Below are 25230 nucleotides of genomic sequence, written 5' to 3' on the forward strand. Positions count from 1 at the left end.
TTCTGCTACCAAGTCGTTGATCCCTTCCAGGCGTCCAGTGACTTCAGTGCCCCAGTCATCCCCGCGACTCCGTGCTGTCTTCAGCAAGCTTGCCTTCAGTGTATCTGCAGTCAAATTATCTGGCCCTCTGTATTTCTTTCTAGCTTGTGCTGGATTATTTTTGTAGAGCTGGGCTGGTTGGTTGCAAAGAATGCACATCCTTATACAGGAGGTCAACTGACTGTGATCTTCTAGAACTGCAGCCAGTTGATTAACTGAACTCACAAGTAGTGCGTCTTCTCTTCAACTTTGATGACTCTTTCTCTGCCTTTGATGCTTGAGCTGACTTCTTGGTGGTTGCAACAAAGTTGTTGTACAGATCATTTTTACACTTCTGGTGGTACCTCAGTTTTCCTTCCTTTTGAGCCTCCTTCATACGTTCCACAACAGTAACATTTTCGACAGTTTCTGCTTGTTTCAATAAAGTTGAGTATCCCTTTGGAGTTGCCTGTATGAGCCTTTCAGCTGGTGTATCCGAGCGTGCACAGATGAAGCAATTGAGCACAGGTGGAGTAACGTCTTCATCCATATTGCTAGACTCCATGTCCTGCAAAGTAGAAAATTAGATATATTTAGAAATTATTTTTCCACAAAGGAGTGTCTGTGGTGAAATATAAATGTTAACAATCAACTCAGAATCATGAAAACCCTTATTTGACCCCTCATAAGTTACTTAAGGGCCGATTTAAAAAAATAAAAATTCTCGAAAATAATTTTTCGGTACCCGAATTCAACAGCTTTTTTTCTGGGTTTCCCACGGGAGTTGACCTTCAACATTTTAACACATGTTATTACACACCTTTACAAACATATTGGTGAAGAAATTTTTGGGTAACAATTTAGTTAACAGATTTTCATATGTTTCCCTTACTAATACTTATCTTTGAGCTGTCTCGTCTGGGTTTGATTCCCAACCCGACAATAAACTGTCTGATTCGTGTTTCGCAAGCAGGGTGAGGCATAGTGTCTGGTGATGTATTGATAGACCGATTATATATAATCGATAAGTTTTCATTTGTCCTCATGGGTGTATTTAAAGCAATTAGTTATTTTATATAAATCGGGTGTGCTTCAGAAAGCCTGTGCTGATTACCGATATCTGTGGCTGTGCCTATTACAGATATGGCGATACTGATATCGGCCTGCACCAATTACCAATACCGATATTGGCCTGTGCCGATTACCGCTACCGGTATTGGGATTGTCATCCTGTGCCAATTACCGATATCAGCCTGTGCCTATTACCGATACGGCGATACAGATATCGGCCTGCCCCAATTACCAATATCAATATCGGGCTGTGCCGATCACCGATATCGATAATGTACATGTCGTCATCGCATGTGCCAATATCGGGCACTGAGCTACCTTTTTACTGAGCTATAATATTTACTGAGCTAGCTTTCCAAGCACCCACCTGCTACCTACGAATAATGGTCAATGACTATTGCCTTCAGAAATCATCCTGCAATAAAAAAGTAAGTGAAGGACAAAACTGAACTCAAATTCTCTATCGCAAGAATTTTTTTGCCGTAATTTGTAAAAATCGAGTGCATGACGTATGCCATGATTTATCGTGTGTTAATGATGTGTATGTCATATATGAATAGGTAATTGACCATTACATATTTTTTGAAACTGCGTAAAGTTTTTTTTATCCATCGATACACCGGTATATACTATTATGAGCCCACTGATATATATATTTTTTTGTATACAAGATCGAGGCTCGTGAAAGAGCGAACATTAATCACACAGAAAGACAAACAGACACATAAAACAAATAACATCGGGAGCGTTAGAGAGAGGGGGAAGGACACAAACACAACATTTGAGAGCAGGGACCGAGAGACATGGAGACATCAAGAGAACTGTGGGAGGGAGAGGACTTTGGGGGGGGAGGCATGGGAAGGGGGGGGGGGGGGGGTGGGAGAGGTATAAAACATATGGACACTGCCAGGACTTCCAGGAAAGAAGTTGGAATTTCAAACAAGGTGGATCTGTGGTGAATTAGTGGGGGTAGAAAAGATCAAGGTTTTGGATGGGGGAAGATAAGAGATGGTGGTGAACAGCTGTTTTAAAGACCTGGAGGGAGGAGTGTGATTGAAGTGAGTGTGCGAGTTTGTTCCAGAGGCGGGAGAAAAGAGGAATGAAAGAGTGAAGGTGAGCAGAGAGCCAAGATTTCGGCAGTTTAACCATCAGAGGGTGGCTGGCAGATCTTGTGCGACCTGTAGGAATATTTGGGGGACAAAGCACAGAGAGAGAGCTGGGGGAGCAAGGCCGGAGAGGAGTCGGTAGAAGACAGAAAGACCACCGACCTGCCTGCGGTGAGTGAGTGAAAGGCCCTCAGAGATAGCTTCATCGCGGGAGATTCCAATGATTCTGAAAGCTTTGGATTCAACAGCGTGAAGCCGAGCCAGGTGTGAGGCAGGAGCCCCAGCCCATAGGGGAGAACAGTATTCCATTGAGCTGCGGATGAAAGCCTTGTATGTGGTGAGGAGCTCAGGTGTGCCTAGGAAGGACTTCGCACGACGGAGGATGCCCAGTCGGCGACTGGCTTTGGAGGCCAGCTTGGAAATGTGGTTTTCCCAAGAAAGATCATGGCAGATAGTGAGACCCAAAAGCTTGAGCGACAGAACTTCTTGGAGAGGATTGTTGAGAAAGTAGATGGGAGGGTTGTCCAGTCGATCTTTTCGGAGAGACATAGTAAGAGTGTGAGATTTGTGAGGATTGAAAGACATGTTCCACTTGTTTGACCAGTCTGTGATTTTGTCCAGGTCTTTAGAGAGTGAGGAGGCTGCAGACTGCTGATCTGCGGGAAGAGGAATGGAGCGGCAGAGAGTGGAGTCATCAGCAATATCGATATATCGATATTGGAAAAAATCTACATCGCTGGAGCTTATAGTAAGGTATCAGTATTTGTTTCGGATATTAGGCCAGAGGACCTGTCTGCCAACACTCGTCGTGGGTGGGTGTTAAAGATCCCATGGTGTCATATGCGAATAGTAGGTGAGCTATGACCGGCACCCTGATTAAATTATAAAATCCTGTCATTTCCAGTCAACCATTTCAAATTGCACACAGGTTGGTGGTCTCTCTGTCTTCCACTGCCTCCTTTCTGTTGTTGCATGCTCTGACCTTTCTGTACTCTGGTTTCTGCCTTCCGCATGTTATCTGCCAGTATCCCACTTCTGGCACGATACGCGGGGCTGCCTGCCGGGTTTCGCGCGCTGGACTGGAGTGGACCGGAGCCTGGACCCCATCGCCTGGACCATCTACCTGGACCTTCCACCCTACCAGCTACAATCCCCGTGTGAGTGTGTCTGTTTGTCTGGGGTCCTAAGTTAAGATTGTTGTTAAGACTGCCCTGTGTCCTGCTTCTTCCTCTTCCTTCCCTGTATATTCCTTTCCTTTCCTCTTCTTTTTGGTTTGTAATAAATTCACCTGTTCTTTCTGGTTTCGTCTTAATCCCTTTGCTTTCGTCTTTTCTCAATTGAGTACCTGTTCTCAATTTCTCAATTGAGAATAAATTCACCTGTTCTTTCTGGTTTCGTCTTAATCCCTTTGCTTTCGTCTTTTCTCAATTGAGTACCTGTGGCACGATTAGCAACCGCTATAATCGGGTTTAGTCATTGTTAACGGCTCGGATCGCGGATTGCCATCCGCTCGGCATTTTCCATCGTATCCGTGGTTCGAGCAGGAGTTATTTCCCTGCTTTACGGTCGGGTTAGTAAGTAGGTATTTGGGACTACTTTGACCAATGATCCTAGATAATACCGGACGGAAGGAGCGTTATAACTTCTAAGGACTCGGGACGGCCAGCTAAAAAGACAAGGGGATTAACCCCCCCTTGATAAGGGGAGCGCCGACCCCCGAGATCCGTAACAATTGGTGTCAGGGAGTGGGATTTGGACCCGAACCAAATTTTTATATTCTGTTAAAAACAAATTTGGTCAAAATTACGAGCGGCCGAAATTTTATTTAACATCTAAATTTGAATCGTGCCATGGATAACCAAGGCGATCGGATGCCGGTGGGGGAAAATGAGGGGGTAGAGGAAGGGTTAGAGTCAACCCAGGACCCCAGGGAAGAAGTAGGAGTAATGGAGGAGGGAATGGAAGAAGGTGCGGTAGTGGGTGTTGCAGGCGCACAAAATGGCGGCGCCTTGCACATGGCCGCGGCAGCCGAGCCCGCGGTGCCAATGGACTGGGGCCTATTTATGGTACAGATGAGGGCCTTTATGGTCAAGTCGGGTGAAGACATGGAAAAGAACAGAGAGCAATTGGGAAGGCAAATTGGGGGATTAGACAGCAAAATTGGCGGATTGAGAAATGAATTGGGCGATCAAATTGGGGGATTAGGCAGCAAAATTGGGGGGTTAGAAAGTAAATTTGGGGGATTAGAAAATAAATTGGGAGGATTCGAAGATAAATTAGGGAGCCAATGGGAGGACGTGGATGACCAAATGAAAGAAATTAACGAGGGGCTGGCGAGGGGGCAAGCCAGGTATGAGACAAAGGAATTTGAGAGGGAAATTGACCGCAGGGCGAGCGAGGAGGTCGCATTTGTACGCGACGAGGTAACGCGGCTAGAGGAGCGCGGGTTGAGCGAAGTTGAGCAAGGCACAGCCAGGTGGACGGGTATATAAATCACGACCCGGGGTATAGAGAAGCCGACGACCGCCGAATTAAAAGATTTTATTTTATTAGCGCCAGTGGTCGTCGAGCTGAATAAAGAAAATAAAAGCGAAGAAATAGTGAAAATTGGGATTGGAGAGACGGCAGAGATAGAAATTAAATCGAGGGAAGAAATGGAATGCATGCAAAGTCTGTATTCGCATCATGATGCCGTACTTTCTAATCCCAATAAAGATTTGCAGGTGCGTGTGGAGAAGAGGATCCCGAAGGTAAGCCGGGCTGTATATGGCGCAAAATGATTTGGCGCGAGAGGATTTTTCGCGCGCTTGGGATCCCGGCGTAATCTGGGCGCTCGTAGGAGGTCCGTGGTGCGCTGTGTGAGTGGAAATGGTGCGCGTGTGCGAATGGCACCGAAGCGCGGGTGCGTAACAACAGAGTGTGAGAGTGAGAATGAATGCACAACAGAGTGTGATAGTGAGAGTGAGATGGATGAGGAGCGTGTGCGAGGATGCACACCGGAGCGCGTGATTGGGTGTGCGACAGGGAATTGCACACCTGTGGGTAGGTGTGCGCTGAGTGGGTATGCAACAGAGTGCACACCCGTGAGTGGTATGGAGTACGTACCGGGAGAGTGTGCGCAAGAAGGTGCGCGAGAGAGGTGTGTAACGGATTGTGTGAGTGTGCCTGGGTGGTGTGCACGAGAGAGTGCGGTGGCGGAATTGACAGAATGCATGGAATGCATGGAGTGTATGGAGACGCCTGGATGTGCGAGTAAGAAACGGAACGCATGGTGTGAGCATGCGAGTGGAGCATCGACGTTAACTGGGACAGCGCTTAGGCCGACGTATAGCCGACGTGAGCTCTCGGGGCGTCGTGCGCGGTGTGCTGTGGGGGCCGGCGGGGATCGTTGCCGCATCGCTCCTGCATGGAGCGCCGTGCACAATTCGGGCCGGGCTCTGCCCTGCACGGTCGGTGCCGCGTTTTGCCAGGCAAGGTGACCGCCCCGGTTCGAGGGGAGGTAGGAGGGTTGGGAGCGGCGCCCCCTTGTGGTGGCGGCACTCCGGCGGGGAAGGCTGGACAACCGCGCATGGGAGCGAAAGGCCCTGCGTAGGGATGGTGCCTGGAGTCTTGGACCGAGTATGCCTCCTCCTCAGAATCGTAAATGCCGGACGGACCCAACCTGCAGGAGACAGACCACCCGTATACATGGCTCGGCTTTTCAAAGCCGAGCTGTGATGAAAATGTATTCGCACCGAGAAGCTCAGAGTAGTGGACAAATGGCGATAGTGATGTAGAGGGATGGTAAATCTACCACCCCTTCCTTTTTTGGGCAGAGGAGCAATAGATTATGGGGTGGCAGTACAAACTAGCCCGGGAGGGTTAGGATAAATGTATAGGGACCTAGAGATGACCATAGGTGACTGAGATGTAAGTAGTGACATTGTACCTGGAGTGGGGACGTTGAGTAGAGTAGTTGGTTGATAACGATGGGGGATGTGCGTAGTATAAGGGATGACGGGGAGCACTAGTATTAGAAGGGAGTAGGTAGATTAAATGATGCTGTGTGTGTGAAGAAATTGTGTATGAGCAGGAGCTTGAGGTTTCGCATGAAATGAGGCATTGCGTATGGAAGTTCTTTGTGGTGAGCGTGATGAAATGAGGAATTGAGAGGCAATGCTTGAGAAAGATGTGTGTGTGTGTTGAGTGATTGACTTGCATGGTGTGCAAGTGAAGTACAGGTGTGTGGAATGAATGGTGTGGAGTGCGTAGTGTGGAATACGTGGAGTGGAGTGTATGGTGCGAAGGAGTGGATGGGGGAAGGATGGACCCATTCACGAGTACCCGGGGAGGGTAGTTTAAAAGTAGGTAGAGGAAGTAGGAAAATTTGGTTGGATATTGACATCTGTGGTGTGGGAGTAGCAGAGTAGTGTTTTGTTGGGTGCATGAGTAGAGTGAAATGGCTGGGCGTGTGGCCTGTTAGTGAGTGTGGTTGGTTGAGCACTCCGCCACTGGTAGTCTGTCGGCCAGGTGAGGCCGCAGGTAGGCTCTGGGAGCCAGGTAGTAGAGTTCAGTGGGGCCCGTGGATCCCGAGAGAGGACCCGGGTAGCCCCATGCCAGAAGGGGCATTAGTGGGGTAAGGGAGCCAGAGGGCCTTCCCCAGGTTAGGGTGAGGAGCTAGGTAAGCTCGGGTGGCAACTGCAATGGCGGAGGTGTGCAGGTGAGCAGACCTGCTGGTGAGCCACACGACCCAGCCCCGAAATTGTGCGAGGGCACAGGTAGAAAAACCGGGGGAGTGAGACCCCAAATTGGAGAGCGCCACAGTATGTGCAATGGGAATTGGTTTTTAGAACCGCATAGAGTAAAGATGGCCAATGGATTTGCAGGGCGAGACCCCGGGTAGTGTAAAGTGTTAATGTCATTTAGAAGATAGATAGGAGAAAATCTCTTCGCACCATCCGCATCCACTCACCTAGGTGATAAGACTCCACACCATGTTTTTGCAGACATTTGGAATGAAAGACGCATCTTGACGTGGGGGAGACATTGTTTGTAATTCCATCTCTTCCTCCTTAGGACGGATTGATGACGAATTTGGATTAGGGGAGATATGGGGGACGAGACATAGCGACGAATTTGTAAATGGTGTAAATACGGGGTAGGGGCAAGGGTAGAGTAGGTGACACGGGGGGTGACGAACGTTAGGGACGAGCTTTCTTGGCTCGCTCTCCCGCGCCCCTCATCTTACATTGCCTTGTATGATGTGTACCCTTGCGCCCTTGCCCCCGCTAACTCTGCTTGTCTTCCTTCCCCACTCATGGACCATGTTCTTTTGTGCCCGAGGGGAGTGTGCAGGTGTCCGCAGTTGTGTGCCCGCACCCTTGCTGCCTCCTGCCTGCACTGATGCACCATATGGACCACACGTTCTGTGGCCTGGCACATGGACCACACGTTCTGTGGCCTGGCACCTCTGCTGGGACCGACCATTGTTGCCAGCGGTATCTGGCTCGTGGACCACTGTGTTCTAAGTGGCACCTATGCCCAGCAGTGGACCACCTGAGTTGGCCCTGCTGGCCACAAATAAAGATGCGGACGCGGTGTGTGCCCTTCTTATTAAAAGAAATAAATAACATCAAGCAAGAAGACAGCCAAGGAACATCGGCCCAGCAGAGCAGAGAAGCAAGAAGACATCATTTCATTATTTTAAAATGTTTGTTCGGTGCATTTTCATTATGGTGCTTCTTTGGTGCTCTTTGTGCTTTTATGGTGCTTTTGGTGCATTTTGTTTATTATGGTGCATTTTATTGGGTACATATGGTATGGTGTATCGGTGCAGTGCATGGCAATGGCATTTCCTCTTTTCAAACCATTCTTCTTTTCCCACAAAAGACAGGTCCTGGGTTGCAGTGTAAATAATTAGCCGTGTATTGTAAATAATGCTCCCCACCGGCTAAATGTTTAGTTTGAGAATAATTCCGTAATTCGGTTAAATGTGGGCGTGAGTCAGTTAGGTAGGATGCAACGCAGCAGGTGGGACATATTTAGTGTTAAAACTGTCGCACTCAGGGTGAGGTTAAAAGTAGAGGGTAACCACACCGAAGTGTCACACTAAGTTAAAAGATAGCCCTTTTGTTTCGGCTCGGGGCAAGCCTGGAAAAGGGGGGGGGGGGGGGGGGTGCAGTGTTGCGGTTTTAGAACCCACACTTGTGTAAATAATTACTTGTAAATATGACATTAAAGGTTAAAGGTAGCACCCCTAGTTAGTCCACAAGCAACACGTAGGCCACCATAGGAACTCAGTTATTTCATTATTATGTGTTTTAGATAAGGTCGTGTTTCCAATAGTTGAATCTGCATTGCGTCAATCAAATAAGGAGCAGGCCCTTTCGTCCATTTTGCGATCTCTCTCTCCCAGCGACGCCATTACGCGCCTTTGGTTCGCTGCCTTGAGCTGAAGCTCGCTCAAACGACGCCATTAACCATGCAGTCAGGCCCGAGGAAAAAGGGGGCGGAACGCCAAGAACAAGGTGTGGCCTGTCAACCAGCCATCAAAGGCGTGGCCGGTAAGCCCTCACCAGCCAACCAGGGCTGAGGTAATATCACCGACGGGCGTGGCTTTATGAAGCGTGGAGTGATCTTGGCTCACGTGATATAAGCGCGAACGCAAAGCCCTTTTATGGACTTCTTTTGATGAGAGAGCGCTGGTAGGACTGGTGGGAGAGCGCGCATTGTAACGGACTTGAGGGCTTGGTTGGACTTGTTGGAGGCGCACGCATTACAACAGAGGATTCACTCGCTGGCGCTGATAACGAACTTGAGAGGGAGAGCGTTTGGCGCGAACGTACAGTTATTACATACGAAGCATCCCAATCCCCCCGCTATATGTAAGGTCCGCTCGCGTTGAACGATACGTGGAGCTGCCTGCCGGGTTTCGCGCACTGGACTGGAGTGGACCGAAGCCTGGACCTCATCGCCTGGACCTTCCACCCTACCAGCTACAATCCCCGTGTGAGTGTGTCTGTTTGTCTGGGGTCCTAAGTTAAGACTGCCCTGTGTCCTGCGTCTTCGTCTTCCTTCCCTGTATATTCCTTTCCTTTCCTCTTATTTTTGGTTTGTAATAAATTCACCAGTTCTTGCTGGTTTTGTCTTAATCCCTTCGCTTTCGTCTTTTCTCAATTGAGTACCTGTGGCACGATTAGGAACCGCTATAATCGGGTTTAGTCATTGTTAACGGCTCGGATCGCGGATTGCCATCCGCTCGGCGTTTTCCATCGTATCCGTGGTTCGAGCGGGAGTTATTTCCCTGCTTTACGGTCGGGTTAGTAAGTAGGTATTTGGGACTACTTTGACCAATGACCCTAGCTAATACCGACCGGAAGGAGCGTTATAACTTCTAAGGACTCGGGACGGCCAGCTAAAAAGACAAGGGGATTAACCCCCCCTTGATAAGGGGAGCGCCGACCCCCGAAATCCGCAACAATATATATAACAGGAACCTGCAAGAAAGAGGGATTTGGGTTGTTTAGAGGATCATGTGTATATGTATGTATGTATGTATGTATGTATGTATGTATGTATGTATATATGTATATATATATATATATGTATATATATATATATATATATATATATATATATATATATATATATATATATATATATATATAAATATAAATATATATATATGAATGATCGTTTTAAGGCCATTTTCCTCGCTGGAGCGGGGGTTAGCCTTGCGGGCCCCATGACAATCATGGTTCCCTGTTTGAGGCAATGTTTTTATGGCCGGATGCCCTTCCTGACGCCAACCCTTGGTCGCCTCTTACGATGCGCAGGGATACGGTGTACCTATTCTAAATTGGGGTACACACCGTGATCATTCATCCCAGCAAGCTGGTACTCAATTTGCCGACCTCGGAAGGATGACAGGCTGAGTCAACCCCCCTGGCGTTAATTCAGCGATCGATCGGGATTCGAACCCAGGATCCCAAGCCGGCACCCTAACTGCTAAGCCAGCACCAGGCTTTATATATATATATATATATATATATATATATATATATATATATAAACACAGACTTGGCATTTAATATGGAATATATTTTTTTTCTTGACTTGGGTTTACTTTCTTCACTCAGTATATCAATCTCGTGAGTTTCTGTTACACTTTGGTGATTTATTTGTTAAAAGAACCATGTCACTGATTGTCTGTCGCAGCAAGAAGTCAACAACAGGATTATATCACAGGTGGTGTGGAAAAATGTACGGACATGTGCATTTGATGATTGGCTTCACAGTCAGGTATACAAGGGTTGTTGCGTTTTGTATTCGTGGAAAACAACTGCTGCATGTCTCCAAAAGTTATTGCCGCTTCCTCTGGAGATGGTCCGTCAACTCTACAATGCTGTTTGTCATGGAGTGGTGGCTTTACGAAATTACGGCATGAAAAAAGCGTGCTATTGCTCGGCAGTATGGCATCACTCAAGGTCAGGTGTCAAGATCCTGAAACGAAATGCTCAGAGGGGTGTCCCTACTCCAATACCGAGGCCAGGACGTCCCCGCAGAACCACAAGGAGGGATGATCGCCAGCTGCACCGGTTAGTCCGCAATGGCCGTACCAAGTCAGCTAATCGGCTTAGGGCTGAGTGGCAGCAACTGACAAATGTGCCTGTATCCAGAAGGCTAGTCAACCAACGACTGGTTCAAGCAGGCTATCGTGCCAGGCGTCCCCTGAGAAAGCCACGCCTGACCAGACAACACTGCCAGCGCCGATTGCAGTGGGCCAGAGGGCACCGTCAATGGCAGCCAGGACACTGGAATCACGTGATCTTCAGTGACGAGTCTAGATTTCTGGTCTATCGTCAAGATGGTCACGTCCGAGTGTGCAGACAAGTGCATGAAGCCTACAACAAAGATTGTATAGTGCCAAGAGTCCAAGCTGGAGGTGGTGGGGTGACCGTTTGGGCTGCTTTTCATGCAGGGGGCAAAACTGACCTGGTTGTTCTGAATGGAAACCTGAACCAGTTCAAGCACAGGGCCATTCTGGAAGAAACATTGCTTCCATTTGCTCGTGCAGCCTTTCGAGGAAACTTTGTCTTCCAAGATGACAATGCACGGCCTCATCGTGCTCGCATGATCAAACACTTTCTTGCTGGCCGTGGTGTAGAGCATATGGAGTGGCCTGCCATGTCCCCGGATATGAATCCGATAGAGAACTTGTGGGAAGAATTAACGCGTCAAATCGACCACTTGGACCAGCAGCCGACCTCTGTGCGTGAATTGCAGCAGGCTATTGTCACTGCATGGCAAGCGATTCCTGTCCAAACCTTGGCAAATCTCGTGAACAGCATGCCTCAACGTGTGCGTGCTCTCCTGAATGCTCGTGGGGGTTACATGAAGTACTGAACTGTAATTTTACTGTCCGTAATCCCAGTCGTAATTTAACTTTTGTTTTTGTTAAAAATAAATTTGGCTAATGTGCAAAATAAAGAGATACTTCTGGAAAACGTACAGAAGTTTAACACAGTACTGTCCATGAATTGAGTTCGATATCAGTTAACATCACTTTCAAGGATCAATTTATTTGTTTTGAAATGTCAAATGTGGTTTTTGTTTCTTTTAAAGGTCACATTAACAAAATCTAGAATAATTTCAACATAATTCCAATGAACTTTTGTTCTAAGACATCTTGAAAAGTAAGTTCACCCCCACAAAAAAAAAATTCCATATTAAATGCCAAGTCTGGATATATATATATATATATATATATATATATATATATATATATATATATATATATATATATATATATATATATATATATATATATATATATATATATATATATATGTATGTATGTATATATATATATATATATGTATATATATATATATATATATATATACACATACACACACACACACACACACACAGTATATCTGTTATATGATTCCTCTTGTAATGCCCCTCAATATTGTCAACTTGATGATCAAGGATGAGTAATCTAACATATTTCCTTGGTATCTAATTTCTTTGGTTTGTTCAGCACAGTCTGTGATTTGAGGGCAAACACGATTCTGTGACTTGCTCCACAAATACACTGCATCTCAGGTGATCTTCAAAATAAAGATCTAGTACATAGGAGAGCCGTTGGTCTGTGTGTCCCCGTTTTTCACAGAGATGGCTGAACGGTTCTCTCTATACAGTGCCTAAGCCTTTTTGATTAATTACAGTTATATACAAGTACACATTCGCATAAATAAATACAAAATAATTACCAGACATCTGAACACAAATAATCAAACAATTAAATACCGGAAGTGGTCGAGGTTGGTGACAAGGCTTCTTCTTCTTCTTGCTGGACGTCATCATAATTAATTCAGAAACATGATCAACGGCACATTCAGCAGCATATATTCAACGAAAAGGAAAAATGATGATTTGACATTTATGATGGATTCTGATTTGATTGTAATTGCTTTTCCATTATATTTGCCCTCAAAATTATATTTGCCTTGTTAATGTTTATTTTTTGCTTGAGCAACGCCGGGTACTCCAGCAATAAACACTTTTATACTTTACTCGGGGTACAAGTACAAATACAACTTTGTCTGGGGGTAACATAAACTATGTGGCTGTGGCCTCATGTGGGGGTGTGGGGGAGCAGGAGAGGGGCGTAAATTCTCATTGTAAATGAGTACCGTGTAGCGCCACCTGGTGTTGGTGGCAGAGGGTATTACAATCTCCTGTTTTACCTGGGCAACACTGAAGTTAAAGCACTCTTGGCACGGGTAAATTTTTCTCACCCCTCCCTCTCCTGCCTCCCCTCTCCTGCCTCCCCTCTCCTGCCTCCCCTCTCCTGCCTCCCCTCTCCTGCCTCCCCTCTCCTGCCTCCCCACTCCTGCCTCCCCACTCCTGCCTCCCCTCCCCTATCCCCATTCCCCTCCCCACCCCTGCAATTCGAGGTACTCCTGCTCGTACTTTATAGAGGGTAAAAAAGGGGATCAGGCAGACAAAAACATGACAAACGAGTATAGTTAAGTGAAAGGAGTGGAAAAGGCAGAAGTAACAAGTGTTACGCCTAGGTCCCCCAGTCAGGGAAGTGATGTGAGTCGACAAAGTGGATGACGCAGAAAACATGCTATGATATGATATTTCGCTCACAAGGTTCAGACATACATGGAGGCGGCCATCTTGGATTTTGACGTGGCGACCCAATTTTCAATAGCGTTCTTCCTTATGCCTAGATACACCCACACACCAGATTAGAAGTTGATACTTCGCTTATTTTTCAAGATATTCCGCTCACAAGGTTCAGACATACATGGCGGCGGCCATCTTGGATTTTGACGTGGCGACCCAATTTTCAATAGCGTTCTTCCTTATGCGTAGATACACCCACACACCAGATTAGAAGTTAGTAGTTCGTTTATTTTTCAAGATATTTCGCTCACAAGGTTCAGACATATATATGGTGGCGGCCATCTTGGATTTTGACGTGGCGACCCAATTTCCAATAGGATTCTTCCTTATGCCGAGATACACCCACACACCAGATTAGAAGTTGGTACTTCGCTTATTTTTCAAGATATTCCGCTCACAAGGTTCAGACATACATGGCATCAGATATACATGGCGGCGGCCATCTTGGATTTTGACGTGGGTTGCACCCACACACCAAATTCGAATGCGTGCGTGCAAATTCGAATGTACGCACGCACACACGTACGCACGCCCGCACGCACGGACGGACACACGGAGGGAGGGGAAAACCATTGTCCCCCTTTCGCTCCGCGGTGCGACGGGGGACAAAAAGACAAAGGTGGGTAAAAGGAGGGGATGGGTAGAGGAGGTCCAATGTTGCATTCGATTTTGAACTTGGTAGCACGGTGAGCATTAAATGAGGTAATGGCAGGAGAGAAGAGGTATGCGCGTCTCCGTGGAGTTCATTCTCTTTTGCCCTTGCTGTAATGGAATATCAAGTAGCGTGAACATCTTTGCCAGAAGAGGCCATGATGCGTTGTTTTGTGGATATGCGTTATCAGAATTAAATATGTCTTGGTACTCATTAAGCAGTCAATGGAATACACCACAAGGAGAGGCCCAAGACAATGTGCATAACTCATACTCCATCTGTGTGAGTGCCAACAATGCAAGCACACAGGTGCACCATCGGTATCGTATGGCATATCATGGTCCAGGTTTATCGAGCATTTGGGGTTCAAAAGGAGAACTGATTAATTCAAATAGACCAATGCCAACAAGTGTACACAAAGGACCGGATTCAGATGGCAACATCAAACAGCCTTTTGACTGTATTGGTGAAATGACCACACGTTAAGTAACACTGCATGCAGCCAATTCACCTGTCCGCACAGATCTCTTACCTTGCTGCGGAGTGGCTCCGGGTAGCCCCCATAAGGGATGCCGATAGCTCCCTGAAAGAACTCAACCACTGACGAAGGAAAGGAGAGTTCTTCAGCACGTTCCTCCACTTCCTCCTTGGTCAAATCGTTCTGCACCATAAACTGAGCGAGATCCCCCACGATTTTCGATGACGGTGTCACCTGCCAGAAGCAACTCTGTTACGTCAGCGAAATTATGACATCCGTTCATTGTATTAATAACATACCTGTAATGGTGCGTCTGCTGAGACGGCACATAACAATGTGAAGCTGACTTTTTGAATCACACCTTTGCTCTGAAAGCAGGAGGAAGTTCCATTTATTGCAATATCTGATTCTGCACATTTATTGCCATGCATTAGCAAGCATATGCGAAGACGAAATCCATTTAAACCCTTTTCATCCAATAAAAACCACTGCTGTGAGTGAGCAAATGGAGGTTATAACCATTATGCCATCGAAAGCTGTTGATGCCTTTTTCTTATTACTTTGCTCATTTTCAGTGAGTCAAATTTAGACGTCAAAGGTAATTCTGGGTTTCAATTCATTCTACATGCTCACTCATATGTTCTCTTGAAAATTGTGACATCAGAAGCAACCATACAATAAGTGTCAAAGTGAAAATTATCATGCTTTTATAAAACATTTATTTTAGCTGCTCAGTGCTACGGCAACCCATCTCCAATACGATCATCGCGTGTTCCACATCCTGTGGATTCCGTCTCAGCATCATCAGCAAGCAAGATGCCTAACCTCGGAGAGTACAGCCTCAGGGGTGAGGTGAATGGGAGAAGGGAGAAGCGTTCAATGCACTCGATGCACGGTTTAATTTCCACATCTGATTCAGCTGTTGTTTGTATAATCCCCACACTAGATGGAAAATGCACTTCGAGCTGAATTTTTACCCTGACTCGCAATTACCAAGTGCAAGAAGTGTACAAAGTAGTGTAAATGGAAAACAGTTAGTCTAACCAGACATCAGTTGCTTTTTCATCAATACTGTACCTCCTTGGGAAATGCATCACTTACCAACTTGCTCTAATGAGCAAATCTCAAAAACTGTGAGGGGAGGTTAAAGTGGAGGAGGGTCGGGGTAGGAGAGCGGGATGGGAGTACTTAACACTGCACTACTTGTGAAGTCAATAGTTTCAGAAATACAGTTAGTTACATGTTTTATCCAAGTAGTACAAGAGAAAAACCGCAAATGGACTGTTTCCACTTTTTATAATTGTTGTATTATTCTTGTTCGAGCAGAGTACCTGCCCTGCGGGAGATCTTGTTCCAAGTAGGCAACACGCTCGTCTGACACATACCTTTATTTGGGCGGTGTATAGGCAACTGGCAGCTCGTTCAATAGCTCCCGAGAATGGAATAAAAAACCCGGGTTGCATGCATAAAGCAAAAGCATGCCCCCTGCTTATAATAAAAACACCTCACTGAAAAATGTGGCAACAGGAAAACTGCGCTGTAAAAGGTGGGCCTTGTAATACCCTCTCCCACCTAGAGGCGGCGCTATATGATACACATTTACATACAGAATTTGCATCGTCCCCCTCTCACTCCCAACCAGGACCACCAACAAAGATAAAACCAACCCTATACACTAATTGTGGTCATGCTAATCATATGTAGCAAGTCTGGATTCAATTGTCCGAGAACTGTAGGAGTAGCGTGACACGCACGCACACACACACACACACACACACACACACACACACACACACACACACACACACACACACACACACACACACACACACACACACACACACACACGTACGGTACATGCATTTTTGTATAGGATTGATAATGGAGTAAGTGATGCACTTATGCATCCATAATTGAGATTTATGGAAGAGTGAGGTGACAGAGAGTAAAAAGGCAATAACAGTTAGGCCACAGTTGGACACACCTAAGGGAATAAACCACCTTTAGAGGCCATTTTTCCCCGCAGAGCAGGGGTTGGCCTCTTTTGAGCACTGTGGCCCCCTTTTCGAAGCAGTGTTTTATGGCCGGATGCCCTTCCTGCCGCCAACCCTGTGAGTCGCCTCTTGCAACATACAGGGAATTACCAGTGAACTGGTACTCAATTTGCCGACCTCGGAAGGATGACAGGTTGAGTCAACCCCCCTGGTGTAAACTTCAGCGATCAATCGGGATTCGAACCCAGGATCCTAGGATCCCAAGACGGCACCCAAACCGCTTCGCCAACACCAGGCTGCACACCTAAGGGAATGAATGAAGAATTGAAAATGGAGGAGAGGAAACAGGAACCTGCAAGAAAGAGGGATTTGGGTTGTTTCGGGTTATTTGGGCCTGTATCGAGGATCATGTGTAGGAAGGAGTAGGGGATGGGACAAGATCATGATGCACCGTTTGTTTGAAGACCTGGAAAAAATAATGCAATTCAACCTTCTCCAGAAGATGGTTCCACAAACAGAGAAAAAGAGGATTGAAAGAGTGGACGTGTGTGGTAGGCCTAAGTGGGAGTAGCAGCTGCATTCACTGCGATGCCGAGTGCAGCGCCCAGGTCTGCGAGCGTGTTCTGCGTGGTTGCTAGTCTCGACTGCTGTCACACGGCCGCGTTCTTGGGTTCTGCAGTGGCGAAGTACACTCCAGAGCCTTTGATGATGACGTCCTGGCACCAAAGTGATTGTGCAACTGCCTCGTTGGCAAAAGTGATGAAGCCAAAGGAGTGGAAGGGTTTGGGCATGTACACATCGGCCGGTGACCTCCACAAACTGGCAGAAGAACTGCTTCGGTCTTCAGTGGTGTTGTCCTCTGGACAGTGGCCCACAAAGATGCAGCTCCACTCAGAATTCTGAGGGTACATCTTTGATTGCGGCAACTTGACTTCACACCAGCATCCGCCAATCATGTGTCGCATCGACATGGCCTGAAGTTGAGACTCGTAATCTGAAAATGGTACAAAGCCAAATCTCTTCAATTTCCCTGTCACATGGTCATTCTTGACCTGAGAAAGGACAACGGATCCAAAATCACTCGGGCCTTTCGCTCAAGCACTGGTGTGCCACACCATGGTCGGTCAAACCCGAAAGAATAAGAGCGCTGCCCGCCACACGCATCTGTTGTCTTAATTGGCATGTACTGGCACTTGGTATGCACTACCTGTCGCTCTCGTAACACCGTGTACGCTTCCGTGTATGTTTCTCACATCTTGCGCTCGTCACGATAATGATCCTTCTGCAGGTTCGCCTACAAAAACCTTGTTACAACTTGCTTTCTCCAGACAGTCAAGTTCGTTCATCTTTTTGCCACACTGGCATGAGCCGAGAATGGCTTATGTCGGGGCTGAGCCAAGGATCTCACCAAACCATCCGATCGGTAGTAGCAGGAGGATATTGGAAGAACATATGCATTCAGGCAGAGCTGAGGAGGGTCAGAGGGTTGAGAGAATAAAAGGGAGCTAGACCGTGAATTAAAAAAAAACTCAACAACCAGCAATGGCACCAAGATAAAGATGTGAGAGCAACAGGCTTTGAGCTTTGGCCTCATCACGTGAGATGTCAATAATATTGAAAGCTTTGGTTTCCACCGAATCTAGGATAAGCAGATATTATTATGCTGGAGTTTGAACACATATAGGGAAAGCAATAGTCCATTGAATTATAAAGAAAGGCCTTGCAGGCCATGAGTAGTTTTGATTGCTGAAGGAATGACTTGGAACGACTTTGGGGACCTATTGGCTTTAAGGCCCTCTTTACTATTTATATGGCCATCCCAGGAGGGGACATGGCTGATGGTAAGGCCTAGAAGTTGAAAAGACTGAACCGCTTCCAGGGTCTGACCATGGAAATATACGTGGGTTCGTTTGATGATATTTCCAGGGCGATAGGGTGAGACTGAGATTTACTAGGATTGATACAGATTATATTTGTCAGAGGAGCACCTAAACAATTCCAGACCATCAAAGCATGACACACTTGCTGTCCACCCGTCATTGGGATGGGGTTGCTGTATGACATGATGTAGAATCATCTGCAAAGAGGAAGAGCCAGGTTTTCCAATGCATCAGATATGTCATTTATGTGGACGGGGAACAAGACTCGGCCCAGAAGGCGTTGGGTTATTCTCCCATCCACTGGGAGAGGCGAGGAGAGCGTTCCATTGATAGCATGACAGCAACGTGTTGACTGCATGAATGGAAGAAGTCAGAAAGTCATGCGTGAAGGCGGCCTTGTATGCCACAGGCAGCTACGCTTAGCAAACAGAGCAGGAGGTCAGACTGTGTTGAATTCCCGAGATCATGTCCAGAGAGTCTGTTCTGACCTCTTGTTTGAGATATACGGCCTCCGGCCATTGCTGAAATTAATTCGAAAAATTAGTGAGGTTGTGTCAACAACAATTTGTATTCCTTCACACAAGTGGTAATTAAATTTGTATTCCTAGGTATTTAAATTTGTGAGGCCAGCACTTGGATTTTGGTTTCAAAACGGGGAAATCAAAGCTTTACCCCATCGTCCTAGTTTTGTCTTATTATATAAATGGGCGCACATCCCAAAATTTTTTTTTACAGCTTTTGCTGGATGTATCGAAGCAAAACCTTTATGCAACAAAACAAAGTCAAAACCTTATCACCTTGTAGCATGCTCATCTCCCTCTGGTCGTGGGGGCGTAAGAGCAAAAGTTTGGTAAAATCCAGGTGGGTTGGTGTCGATAGTAAAATGCACCGGCCTACGCAGCTTCACGACATTGCTTTGTACGATGCCAGTTAACAAAAAGCCAACAAAGAACACCAATGAGCAGGAGAAAATGACAGCAAACAACGTGAAGTATAATGAAATTCCTTTTGCATTGAAACACGCCGGATTTTAAAATATGACTGTTTCGGAGGAAGACTCACCACATTAGACTTGTGCCCTATAACAATCTACAACCGTGTTTTGTTGTTTTAACCGTCGATGCTTTGCAGTAGTTATTAGTAAGTGAAGAGGGGAATGACAACAAGGTAAAGTAAAATTTAATCAAAAACAAAATCTATTTTATTCAAAAGGAGCATCGGCGGATGAGTGGCGAGAGAGCTCACGGTGCTATAAATAGGAATAGCAATTATTTTAGGAACTCAGAAGATTTCACAGAATACGAGAGAAAGAGAGAGAGAGGACGAACAAACGAGGACTAAAATGCACTAAGGGAAATATGATATAATATATATATATAATATTACGGTTGAGAATTTCAAGAAGGAAAGGAACCAATATCCAAATGAGATTTCATTCCAATTTAACTCTCTGTACAGACTGGAAATTCGAGAGCATTTAAAATAATTTGCCAAAATAATTTGAAGAGGTCATTTATGCTGGTAGTTTTAAACTCCAAATGCTGAATTGTGTTGAAATTTTCCATTCTCTTTTAAAAAGGGAAACGAGTTCCCTCACAAAGAACTTGAACGCAGGAGGAGGCCATTAGGCCCAAAGAGCTTGCACTATGGTTGCCAACCGATGGCTATTTGTCTGTGCTCTCGCCTTTATAAGGAAGCAGGATGTACCATCGTAAAAGTCTTCGCTATGACTCGACTGGGGTTTAAAACAACTGACCTCCCAGACTCAGAGCGGACATTCTATGTATCTAACCAGTCTGGTAAATTTAGCCAAGGTGAACACAAAGCAATCAAAATAAGATTTATTTTTAATCCATTCACAACAATTGGTAATTTTTTAAAGTCCGTCGCTGGATACTCCTTGCAAAATTTGATCTCGATTGGTATTGCCCTTGATATTCAACATGAAAGCTGGTGGGGAGGCTGGGGATAAGGGGAAGGAGTGGGACGTGGGTCTAAAGTAAACTGTAGTGCATGTAGTGAAAACTTGAAACCTGTCAACCTATATTGCATACCTTAATGAGGTCACCAAGGAGCTTGTTTGCTTCTATATAGGCCTTCTTCACAGCTTTAAATTTGTGTCCCAGTCCCATGCTGTGTGCTTGGAAGTGCAAGTTTGTATACTGCCCGCCAGGTATCTCATTCTCATAAACGTCAGCATTTCCCGACTTCATCGTGGCCGTGCAGTCAAAAGGCGCATAGAGTTGTCTTGCAGCTTCCCAATAATCCGCATACTCAAACACCTTGTGCAGGTCCAGACCTGTAGAATAATGAATGACACATTACTCAAATTCTAGCCAGGTAATATCTCAATGTGATGAATGGAAAGCAAATAACAGGTGGACAATTGAAGGACAATAACGATTTGAATGGAATAGTATGTTGTGTTCAAAAGCTTGACGACACAAAGGGACATTGTCATGCATAGCAGGACTCCGACATCTGGTTCATAAAGATCTTTGTGCTTCATTCGTTCTTGAATCACCAATTTAACTTTTTCTTTTTCCACCTGAAATCAATTACATACCATTAAATCAGCAGAAACAAAAAGTTTACCAACGGTTGACTTTGTCTGTTGTCGCGATGTGAATGAGAAGGTATGTTACCAAGCGAAGGTGGGTTGCACTCCGATAGGTGTGACGAATCTCTCCAAGGGGCATTCACTCCCTCTTTTACGCGGACAGTTTTAACAACACATTCGGACTGAGATCACTTGCTGCGTGAAGGACACGCCACAGCCACACATTTCCATTATGCCTCGAATGCATAGGTCAGTGGGCACGAAGATGAAGTGTGAAATGTGCAAATTATCCATTCATCCTTTAGTTTATAACAGCGATTGCTTATAAATTTGGCTGACTACATCCCAAGGTGAACACAACAATTGTTTGTTGCTTGAAAAAGTTTCTGCTACTGAAGAACATTTTTGAGTGCATCTTTCACTGATGACGTGTTTAACTTGGACTGCTCTTTCTTCTCAACCACCTCTTTACACTGTTGAGTTGCTTTGTTTATTGGTATGACAGACAGTGTGCAGCAGTGCATGTACACACACACACACACACACACACACACACACACACACACACACACACACACATACACACACACACACAGTCTTCGTTTTCCTTCATAAATGAAGTCGATCGATCTCGCACTTCAAGGGAAGAAAAACCCATCAACGGTGCCACTACCTTGGCATCAAAGGTCTGTTTTTCACTCGACGAGTTGACTGGGCATGCGGAACATTTTCCTCCAATGAAGAGAGGCAAAAGTCAAAATAAGTCAAGCACTGTTGTGGTTCATGAATGCTCATTCGGACAAGTCATTCAAACAGTGAAAAAGTGGGTTAGAAAAAAGGAAAGTGGGATTTACAGCACTAGGAACTTGTAGAAGCATGACCAGCAATTTGGCATGAATAGGCAGGGCCAAGATGGCCTTTTATTGCTATCCGATTGTCGTTGCATTTATTTGAAAGGAAACAGCTGGTCCCCATGCAAATGTAATTATAGGGTGAACAACTGGATTAATTGCATGAAGGTAAACTGCCAATTGTTGCTGAACGTCGTGGCAATGATAACAGCACTGAACGTTACGAAGGACTGCGTCAGTCTTCTTGTAATCCAGGCGAAGCAGTGGTGCTTGAGAAGGATGCTTCAGAAATTGTACCACTTGAGGAGGAGTTCCGGGGTTGAGGAATCTACAATGGCGACCGAGCCCTTGGATAATGAGGAGATTGGACACATGAAACATCAGGAGGAAAATGAGCTTTGTAAGGAATCGCTGTCTAAACTGAGCACTTACCAAGAGGTGAATCAGGAAAGCTATTTTGCAGAACCAATGTTGGAACGATCTCCAGAACATATCTTGGAAAGCAACAGCAATGTTGACATGTCAAGTAGCAGGCAAGTGGCTGAACTTGGAACAATCAAAAGTGAGCTCACTGATGCAAACTCTGGAGAGAGAATTGCCCAATTTGAAAGACGCGAGGAGGTGTTAAATGTCTCCATTTATATGTCCCTGATGTGGGTGGAGTGAGACCTCAAGAGAAACTGCAAGATGTTTGTCCAACGGACATATGGGCAAGTGAGGTTTTTGAGGGGAATTTGTTTGAGCCATTGTTCATTCAATTCCAGACTTCAGACATGGATAAAAGTGATGAAGATTACTTCCTCACTATGGAACCTGGCAAAAGTGATGCCAAGGCAGAAGGCTATGTTGAGGTAAGTGCTTCTCATTTTTGTAATGCAGATTCTGCAGCTGTTGTTGAGAGATGATTTCTAGAAATGATGTTTTTTGAGGAATGTACAGTTGGGAATGACGTGTTGGATGACATGAAGAAAAGAGACACTTTTTAAACAGATGGTTGATAATTTGCCAAATTATTGACATGGTGCTGGAGAGCAAGGCCACTGAGCGTAGAAAATCTAAATTGCTTAAAAAAAAACAACCTTGCGCTGGTATGAAAACAACAGTAACTATAACGGTGCTAGGTAGAGCGCATACTTCTGCCAGGGTGAACATTTAATGTTTTGTATCCCACTAATAGGCCGCTTCTGCATCGTGACCTTAACCAAAATCTTTATTTTTATTTTTTGGTATACAAGATCGAGGCTCGTGAAAGAGCTAACATTAATCACACAAAAAGTCAAACCAACACATAAAACACAAAAAATAAGGGGAGCGGTAGACAAGATGGGGAGAGAGGGGGAAGGCAACAAACAACATTTGAGAGCAGGGACATCGAGAGATCTCTGGGAGGGAGAGAGCTTGGGGGGAGGTGGGATAGGTATAAAACATATGGACACTGCAAGGTCTTCCAGGAAAGAACAATGGAACAATCAAAAGTGGATGCTGGGCTTGTTCTTGTCACCTACCCAACTCATCCACTAAGTTTTGTCATACACAACTTTTTGATACATTGTGCTATTTATTATTCTTGGCCCTGTTTCAATGGCGAAGAATCACTGAAAAATTGATCGTAATCGGATCCAGATCTTCACCAAAATCGAATCAATTCGTCCTTGTTACACACCCAAAACATAACCTCCGTCCACCTTCGGTAGAGGAGTACAATAGCGAAGACAATGGCGGCCATCACAAATCCCCGAGCTTCCCACCTCACGAAAATTTGAAAGGTGGCATAAAGTTCCACCAGGAATAACCCACTATAAAATTTATAGTATGGTTTTTTTCCATTTTGACCCCTGTGACTCGAACCCCCTAGGGCATGCCCAAGGGGGCGTGGCCAAAATAATAATACTCTTGCACCTTCTTGGCATGTGATGATCATAACTACCATGTTTGGTGAATTTGTGCCCAACTGTTTATGAGGAGATAGCGAGACTGACAGATGGACAGACAGACGGAGCTAATTACAATATCCCCCGTTTGTTTTAAAAAGCAGAGGGATAATGAATGATACAGATACAAACATGAGGTGTGATGTGACGTTGTAGGATTGTACAGTAAATTATGATTGGAAACACATACAGAAGTGACTCTAAAAATTAAAAAAAATTAAAAAGAGGAAGGGAACAAATAAATTGGAGGTGAGTAGCTTTTACTTAAAATACTTGGAGGATGCAACCAAGTAAAAGGGGTGGATAGTGAACTGCAACAACGATACTGACTGTAGGTTGTGAAAGAAAGTCCTTCAACCTGTTCACAGTGAGAAAATTACAGCAGGCCTTGAGCAATGACGTACTGTCTGGAATATATGCCGACAATGGCCAAGACTTGAGAGATGACCATTGGTTTTCGAAGCCAATTGTCAGATACGTGCAGAGTCAGATCATGGGTTACGTCATCAAGGCTGATGAGCTTTAAGTCAGTTGTTAATCACAAATAGCTTAAAGGTGCCAGATTATATTTTCTGTACGCAGGACCTACAATAAATTAACATTCAAGGATTGAAAAGAATGGTACATTTAGTCTTCCAAAAATGAGACCAAATACAAGCAAGTGTACGTTTGACGCATCCTAAACTCCTGCATTCAAGTGACAGAAAAGAAGGCATTTATGCCGGGCTGCCATTTACCTGAAATAAGGCATCGGTTCAATCTAGCGCTACCTTTTCAAGCAAAGGTACCATTATAGCACGTACTGTCTGGTACACCGAGCAGAGATGTGCACAGATAGACGCACTGCAAGTTCGTTCAAAATATAGACCGTGCACATTGCACACGTTGCACCAATGACAAGGTTAGAGCTTACCTGCATGGCGCACCTATATCTGTACAGTAATTTTAAAAATACTGCAAAAAGCAAGCAGAAAGATTCCCTCCTACCCACCCATCCCTTCACACAATATATTCATATTTTGTTTCACTCAATGGAAGAGATAATGCAGACATGGTACCGGGACAAAGGCCTACTCTTATGAACAGTACCACGGGATTTCCATCCATCTGACTGCAAATGAGAAAACTGGCTTAACAGTCTCAACTGACTGAAGGTTGGTGATTCTGGAGGTAAATCAGAACTGAAACGAGATATCTTTATAGAGGCAAGCAACTGTGCTCGTACTATACAGTAAAAACAAAAAAACCAACCCACAAATGCTGCAATTCAAGGCATAACTGACACATTTACATCCGTGTGCAAGATTGCTGTTGTGAATGAAACAACATCAATTTGAAGCTTTGTCCTTACATTGATCTGCAAAAAATAACAGAGATAATAAACAGGTGTGAGTGAAGGGAAATGTAAACAACACCATTTAATATTTTCAACTGGATTTGCCCGTGCACACGCACACATGTACAGTCGTGGCCAAAATATTGGCACCCTTGCACTTTTTTCAAATAAT

The 25230-nt window shown here is 45.2% G+C and overlaps 1 protein-coding gene across 3 annotated transcripts in view; it reads right to left on the reverse strand.

Moving 5' to 3' along the window:
* The window catches only part of PC (pyruvate carboxylase), a 663757-nt gene that overhangs the window by 89629 nt on the left and 548898 nt on the right, over window positions 1-25230 (reverse strand). For all 3 annotated transcript variants that reach the window (XM_078779838.1, XM_068119999.2, XM_068119997.2), the window contains exons 17-18: window positions 20435-20679; window positions 14561-14740 (exon numbers count right to left, since the gene is read on the reverse strand). In XM_078779838.1, the coding sequence (XP_078635964.1) occupies window positions 14561-14740; window positions 20435-20679 (425 nt within the window). The remainder of the gene's footprint in view (window positions 1-14560; window positions 14741-20434; window positions 20680-25230) is intronic.

The sequence above is a fragment of the Myxine glutinosa genome, chromosome 6 (assembly GCF_964187855.1).
Source record: "Myxine glutinosa chromosome 6, kmMyxGlut1.1, whole genome shotgun sequence".
Taxonomy (NCBI): domain Eukaryota; kingdom Metazoa; phylum Chordata; class Myxini; order Myxiniformes; family Myxinidae; genus Myxine; species Myxine glutinosa.